Consider the following 8157-nt stretch of genomic DNA (forward strand, 5'->3'; position numbering starts at 1 on the left):
TAGCAAGGGATAGGTGTAAGGTGTGCTAGGGCGACAGGTTCCAGATCGGCGCCTGGTGCGGAACCGGCATAGGGAACGTTAGGAGCGTTAGGGACACTGACTCAGGGGAGTGCAGGAGGTCTCCACGTCCCCTCTCCCTATCGCAGGGCTCACCTTTGTAACTGTTTCCCCTTTCCCTGTGTCTTGTTGTTTTAGTTACCGGCCTGCGGGCCATGTCACACAGGACAGTATCACATGCCGCATCTTGTAGTTTCAGTTACCGGCCTGCGGGTCGTGTCACACAGGACTGGTCATCGTGACAGTCTGTATGGAAAATTGTCAATCTCCATCTATTTGTATAGGGACTGACACTCGCTGTCTAGTTTTGATCGTAATCAAACAGCAGATATACGAAACTGTTTGAAAAGTGGACAGCACTCTAAGGTGTAGGTCTGGAAAAACAGAAAACTCCTCGGCTTTTTTTCCAGAGTCAGACACAGATAGCTTCTATTTGTCCTTGATACCAGCCGGTACACCAGGGGTCCTCAAACTTTTTAAACAGGGGGCCAGTTCACGGTCCCTCAGACCATTGGAGGGCCGGAATATAGTTTTAAAAAAAAACTATGAACAAATTCCTATGGCCTGCCCTATGCACACTGCACATATCTTATTCAGAAGAAAAAAGAAACAAAACAAGAACAAATACAATTTTTAAAGTGAAGAACAAGTGTTAAATCAACAAACTTACCAATATTTCAATGGGAACTGTGGGCCTGCTTCTGGCTAATGAGATGGTCAATGTCCGGTTCCATATTTGTCACTGCTAGTCGTAACAAGTGATGCAAGTGTTCATCAGTTAGTCTAGATCTGGTAGGAGATTTCAGGTGTTTCATTCTGGAAAAAGTCTGTTCACAGACATAAGTGCTGCCAAAGATGGTTGCCATTTTGAGTGCATGCTTCCTGAGATTAGGATATGTCTCAGAGGGGAGAGATGCATAGAAATTAGGAAGGCTGCTTGACTTGAATGCGTCTTTCAGAGAGTCACAATTCTGTAGTTCAGCCAGTTCCATTTGGTAAACTGTATCCACATTTTCAATGTCAATAGAAAATGGGTTACGGAAAAGCTGTATGTCCTGTCCATGGAGATGAAGCTCTTTAAATCTAAATTCGAATTGCTTTAGTAAGATTTCCAGTGAATCCACACATGTTTTGTTTGGGAATGCAACCAGTGGTTTTTGCGCTAACAGATTTTGAGTTGTGGGGAGATGGCAGAAATTTTCCTCCTTCACTTGTTTGATGAGGAGGCCTAATTTTACTTCAAATGCTTTCACATGTGATTGCATATCACAGATGAGCTTCCCCTTTCCTTGAAGTTGCACATTGAAACTGTTAAGTAACTCTGTTACATCTGTCAGAAAGGCAAGGTGCCATTTCCATTCTGCATCATTGAGCTCTGGTATTTCTTTGTTTTTTGAAAGCAGAAATTCTGTAATCTGTGGAAGCAAGTCATAGAAACGTTTCAAAACTCTCCCTCGACTCAGCCAACGGACTTCTGTGTGGTACAGAACATCTTCATAGCCAACATTTAGCTCAGACAGAAATTCCTGAAATTGTCTGTGGTTTAATGCATTAGCTCTAATGAAGTTAACACAAGATACCACAATTTTCATAACAGAGTCCCACTTCAGTGATTTACTACACAGCGCCTGTTGGTGGATTAATCAGTGTATGGCTATTGGATGAGAATGGTTATACTTGTCCATCTCTTGGTTAATGCGAGCAATTACTCCTTTCTTAGACCCCACCATGCTAGGAGCACCATCAGTTGTCACACTGGCTAGTTTAGCCCAGTCCAGCTCCAAACCATTCACAGTTTGGCAAACCTTTTCATAGATGTCCTCTCCTGTAGTTGTTCCTTTGATGCTTTGCAGTGCAGCAAGCTCTTCTGTGACTTCAAAATAATCATTCGTCCCATGAATAAAAATTAGAAGTTGTGCAGAATCACGAATATCATTACTTTCGTCGAGTGCCAAGGAAAAATAGGAAAGTTTTTTTGCGGAGTTTTGCAAATGCTGATGCAAATTGTCTCCCGTTTCTTCAATCCTTCGTGTAATTGTAGGTCCTGAAAGACTCACTGTACTAAATAAATCGACCTTCTCTGGACACATCTCTTTGGCTACAGAAAGAAGGCATTCTTTAACAAATTCTCCCTCCACGAATGGTCTGCCAGTGCACGCTATTAGCTTGGCAACTTGAAAACTTGCTCGCAGTGATGAAATATTTAGCTGCTTCTGCTTCACAAACGTATTTTGCTGAGTTGTCAATGTATTTTTTAGTTTTAATATTTGATCTTTTCTCACTTCTCCAACCAAACAATCATATTTATCTTTATGTTGAGTTTGATAGTGTCGACGCAAATTGTATTCTTTGAACACAGACACTATATTCTGGCATATCAAACACACAGCTCTTTCCTTGTACTGCATGAAAAAGTAATCATAAGTCCACTGTTCCTTGAATATCCTACACTCCGAGTCAATTTTTCTCTTTCTCGATGTCATTGTTTCCTAGAGATTCAAAATCGCTATTAGTAAAATACCAATATATATACAGCTCTACAAAAACTACACCAGAAATAAAATTACCCACACAGAGACATACAGACTGCACTGCCCATCATTGCAATGTCATCAGTGCCTATCAATGCAGCCTTGCCAGTCCCCAATAGACAGGTAAATGTCCCCAATAGGCAGCATAATCCCCCATAGGCAGCATAGTAGTCCCCCATAGGCAGAATAATCCCCCATAAGCAGCATAGTAGTCCCCCATAGGCAGCATAATCCCCCATAAGCAGCATAGTAGTCCCCCATAGGCAGCATAATCCCCCATAAGCAGCATAGTAGTCCCCCATAGGCAGCATAATCCCCCATAAGCAGCATAGTAGTCCCCCATAGGCAGCATAATCCCCCATAAGCAGCATAGTAGTCCCCCATAGGCAGCATAATCCCCCATAAGCAGCATAGTAGTCCCCCATAGGCAGCATAATCCCCCATAGGCAGCATAATCCCCCATAGGCAGCATAGTAGTCCCCCATAGGCAGCATAGTAGTCCCCAATAGGCAGCACAGGTCCCCAATAGGCAGGTAAATGTCCCCAATAGGTAGCACAGGTCCCCATTAGGCAGAACAATGTCCCCACTAGGCAGGAAAATATCCCCAATAGGTAGCACAGGTCCCCATTAGGCAGAACAATGTCCCCACTAGGCAGAAAAATGTCCCCAATAGGTAGCACAGGTCCCCATTAGGCAGAACAATGTCCCCACTAGGCAGAAAAATGTCCCCAATAGGTAGCACAGGTCCCCATTAGGCAGAACAATGTCCCCACTAGGCAGGAAAATATCCCCAATAGGTAGCACAGGTCCCCATTAGGCAGAACAATGTCCCCACTAGGCAGAAAAATGTCCCCAATAGGTAGCACAGGTCCCCATTAGGCAGAACAATGTCCCCACTAGGCAGGAAAATATCCCCAATAGGTAGCACAGGTCCCCATTAGGCAGAACAATGTCCCCACTAGGCAGAAAAATGTCCCCAATAGGTAGCACAGGTCCCCATTAGGCAGAACAATGTCCCCACTAGGCAGAAAAATGTCCCCAATAGGTAGCACAGGTCCCCATTAGGCAGAACAATGTCCCCACTAGGCAGGAAAATATCCCCAATAGGTAGCACAGGTCCCCATTAGGCAGAACAATGTCCCCACTAGGCAGAAAAATGTCCCCAATAGGTAGCACAGGTCCCCATTAGGCAGAACAATGTCCCCACTAGGCAGAAAAATATCCCCAATAGGTAGCACAGGTCCCCATTAGGCAGAACAATGTCCCCACTAGGCAGGAAAATATCCCCAATAGGTAGCACAGGTCCCCATTAGGCAGAACAATGTCCCCACTAGGCAGAAAAATGTCCCCAATAGGTAGCATAGGTCCCCATTAGGCAGAACAATGTCCCCACTAGGCAGAAAAATGTCCCCAATAGGTAGCACAGGTCCCCATTAGGCAGAACAATGTCCCCACTAGGCAGGAAAATATCCCCAATAGGTAGCACAGGTCCCCATTAGGCAGAACAATGTCCCCATTAGGCAGGAAAATGTCCCCACTAGGTAGCACAGGTCCCCACTAGGCAGAACAATGTCCCCAATAGGACCCGGCATTAAAAAAAAAAAAAAAAAAGTACTCACCTATGTCCCCGCACTGCTCTGAAGAGGCGCCCGCTCGTCTCCGTCTTCTTCCGGCACAGGCCCAGGCGGCGTGACATCATCAGACCGCGCAGGCGGCGTGATGACAATCACGTCGTCTCTGTGCACTGTGCTGCGGGAGGGCTGCGCAACTCCTTTCCTCGGCGCCTCGTCCCGCCTGCAATTACACGGCCCGCCGGCACTGAACTGCAGTGCAGTTCATGAGCTCAAAGTCGGCCTGGCGGGGGGCCGGATAAAAGTCTTTGGAGGGCCGCATGCGGCCAGCGGGCCGTAGTTTGAGGACCCCTGCGGTACACGGTAGTGTGTGAGGAGCGTACACCGCTATACCATGTGTGAAAAAATGAATGCTCAGTAACTCACCCGGACAAAATAATAAAAGTTGGAGTGCTTTGAAAAAAGCAGCTTGAACAACAGTGTGCACTAGGGTGACCGCAAAAAATCAATGTCGGACTTTTGTCCGTCTGGACCCCACAAAACGATTCCCCTTTCCAGATATTGAGATAGCCAAAATTTGAGCTCGATCAAACGACGTTAACCCGTGCCGCTCGTCGCTCAAAGTTTGAAAAAATCCAAATTGATCCAATGAACCATCAGAGCACGCTAGGGTTGTAAATCCAAAAGTTAGGAAAGAAAAATTAAAAGAGGTACTGATAAAAAGCACAGGTAACCTTTTTTTTTTTCTTAAGCTGTGCTTTAGTTTGGTTTTTGCCCCCAGGGGCCATTAGGATTATTGCACTGTGGTGTCTTTTGTTCTAAATTTGCCCCCAGTGGTGGTGAGTGTCATTGCACTCTGGTTTCTTTAGTTAGTGCTCATGATTATAATGCAGGTGTGATTGCTCTGCCTCTGCTATAAAAGAGTCACAGGTGTTGTAATCAGTGTTGGTGATAGTGTTCATTTCAACCATCCTTGGTGAAGGAAGGACCTGGAGAGCGTTCCTTGCAGCACTGTCTTAGCCCTGGTGAGGAAGGAGTCAGAGGGGATTTCCTTGTAGCTCTGACAGAGCTTGGTTGCAGCTATTCAGGAGGAGAGCTGTATTCTGGTGGTGGACTCTGTTGCCAGGAGCAAGAGCAACAGAGTAAAGCTAAGTGGTGTTTCCCTGTTTGTGTTTTTCCTTAGTGTGTATTAGTACAGTGGTGGGGCCAGTGCCTGCGCCACCCAGCTCCCTAGCAAGGGATAGGTGTAAGGTGTGCTAGGGCGACAGGTTCCAGATCGGCGCCTGGTGCGGAACCGGCATAGGGAACGTTAGGAGCGTTAGGGACACTGACTCAGGGGAGTGCAGGAGGTCTCCACGTCCCCTCTCCCTATCGCAGGGCTCACCTTTGTAACTGTTTCCCCTTTCCCTGTGTCTTGTTGTTTTAGTTACCGGCCTGCGGGCCATGTCACACAGGACAGTATCACATGCCGCATCTTGTAGTTTCAGTTACCGGCCTGCGGGTCGTGTCACACAGGACTGGTCATCGTGACAGTCTGTATGGAAAATTGTCAATCTCCATCTATTTGTATAGGGACTGACACTCGCTGTCTAGTTTTGATCGTAATCAAACAGCAGATATACGAAACTGTTTGAAAAGTGGACAGCACTCTAAGGTGTAGGTCTGGAAAAACAGAAAACTCCTCGGCTTTTTTTCCAGAGTCAGACACAGATAGCTTCTATTTGTCCTTGATACCAGCCGGTACACCAGGGGTCCTCAAACTTTTTAAACAGGGGGCCAGTTCACGGTCCCTCAGACCATTGGAGGGCCGGAATATAGTTTTAAAAAAAAACTATGAACAAATTCCTATGGCCTGCCCTATGCACACTGCACATATCTTATTCAGAAGAAAAAAGAAACAAAACAAGAACAAATACAATTTTTAAAGTGAAGAACAAGTGTTAAATCAACAAACTTACCAATATTTCAATGGGAACTGTGGGCCTGCTTCTGGCTAATGAGATGGTCAATGTCCGGTTCCATATTTGTCACTGCTAGTCGTAACAAGTGATGCAAGTGTTCATCAGTTAGTCTAGATCTGGTAGGAGATTTCAGGTGTTTCATTCTGGAAAAAGTCTGTTCACAGACATAAGTGCTGCCAAAGATGGTTGCCATTTTGAGTGCATGCTTCCTGAGATTAGGATATGTCTCAGAGGGGAGAGATGCATAGAAATTAGGAAGGCTGCTTGACTTGAATGCGTCTTTCAGAGAGTCACAATTCTGTAGTTCAGCCAGTTCCATTTGGTAAACTGTATCCACATTTTCAATGTCAATAGAAAATGGGTTACGGAAAAGCTGTATGTCCTGTCCATGGAGATGAAGCTCTTTAAATCTAAATTCGAATTGCTTTAGTAAGATTTCCAGTGAATCCACACATGTTTTGTTTGGGAATGCAACCAGTGGTTTTTGCGCTAACAGATTTTGAGTTGTGGGGAGATGGCAGAAATTTTCCTCCTTCACTTGTTTGATGAGGAGGCCTAATTTTACTTCAAATGCTTTCACATGTGATTGCATATCACAGATGAGCTTCCCCTTTCCTTGAAGTTGCACATTGAAACTGTTAAGTAACTCTGTTACATCTGTCAGAAAGGCAAGGTGCCATTTCCATTCTGCATCATTGAGCTCTGGTATTTCTTTGTTTTTTGAAAGCAGAAATTCTGTAATCTGTGGAAGCAAGTCATAGAAACGTTTCAAAACTCTCCCTCGACTCAGCCAACGGACTTCTGTGTGGTACAGAACATCTTCATAGCCAACATTTAGCTCAGACAGAAATTCCTGAAATTGTCTGTGGTTTAATGCATTAGCTCTAATGAAGTTAACACAAGATACCACAATTTTCATAACAGAGTCCCACTTCAGTGATTTACTACACAGCGCCTGTTGGTGGATTAAGCAGTGTATGGCTATTGGATGAGAATGGTTATACTTGTCCATCTCTTGGTTAATGCGAGCAATTACTCCTTTCTTAGACCCCACCATGCTAGGAGCACCATCAGTTGTCACACTGGCTAGTTTAGCCCAGTCCAGCTCCAAACCATTCACAGTTTGGCAAACCTTTTCATAGATATCCTCTCCTGTAGTTGTTCCTTTGATGCTTTGCAGTGCAGCAAGCTCTTCTGTGACTTCAAAATAATCATTCGTCCCATGAATAAAAATTAGAAGTTGTGCAGAATCACGAATATCATTACTTTCGTCGAGTGCCAAGGAAAAATAGGAAAGTTTTTTTGCGGAGTTTTGCAAATGCTGATGCAAATTGTCTCCCGTTTCTTCAATCCTTCGTGTAATTGTAGGTCCTGAAAGACTCACTGTACTAAATAAATCGACCTTCTCTGGACACATCTCTTTGGCTACAGAAAGAAGGCATTCTTTAACAAATTCTCCCTCCACGAATGGTCTGCCAGTGCACGCTATTAGCTTGGCAACTTGAAAACTTGCTCGCAGTGATGAAATATTTAGCTGCTTCTGCTTCACAAACGTATTTTGCTGAGTTGTCAATGTATTTTTTAGTTTTAATATTTGATCTTTTCTCACTTCTCCAACCAAACAATCATATTTATCTTTATGTTGAGTTTGATAGTGTCGACGCAAATTGTATTCTTTGAACACAGACACTATATTCTGGCATATCAAACACACAGCTCTTTCCTTGTACTGCATGAAAAAGTAATCATAAGTCCACTGTTCCTTGAATATCCTACACTCCGAGTCAATTTTTCTCTTTCTCGATGTCATTGTTTCCTAGAGATTCAAAATCGCTATTAGTAAAATACCAATATATATACAGCTCTACAAAAACTACACCAGAAATAAAATTACCCACACAGAGACATACAGACTGCACTGCCCATCATTGCAATGTCATCAGTGCCTATCAATGCAGCCTTGCCAGTCCCCAATAGACAGGTAAATGTCCCCAATAGGCAGCATAATCCCCCATAGGCAGCATAGTAGTCCCCCA

General features: G+C 44.4%; 2 protein-coding genes across 2 annotated transcripts; both read right to left on the reverse strand.

Annotated features, from left to right (window-relative positions):
• Positions 1-734: 734 nt before the first annotated feature.
• LOC141089644 (general transcription factor II-I repeat domain-containing protein 2-like) lies at positions 735-2540 on the reverse strand. Its single transcript, XM_073576132.1, has 2 exons — positions 1735-2540; positions 735-1614 (listed from the first exon to the last, which is right to left on the reverse strand). Exons 1-2 carry the CDS (start codon positions 2538-2540, stop codon positions 735-737), a joined length of 1686 nt encoding a protein of 561 aa, XP_073432233.1.
• A 3585-nt stretch (positions 2541-6125) lies between these two features.
• Positions 6126-7931, reverse strand: LOC141089645 (general transcription factor II-I repeat domain-containing protein 2-like). The gene has a single exon (XM_073576133.1). It carries the CDS (start codon positions 7929-7931, stop codon positions 6126-6128), a length of 1806 nt encoding a protein of 601 aa, XP_073432234.1.
• Between the last annotated feature and the right edge of the window lie 226 nt (positions 7932-8157).

Source organism: Dendrobates tinctorius, unplaced genomic scaffold, assembly GCF_039654945.1.
Source record: "Dendrobates tinctorius isolate UK_male_01 unplaced genomic scaffold, ASM3965494v1 ptg000046l, whole genome shotgun sequence".
NCBI lineage: Eukaryota > Metazoa > Chordata > Amphibia > Anura > Dendrobatidae > Dendrobates > Dendrobates tinctorius.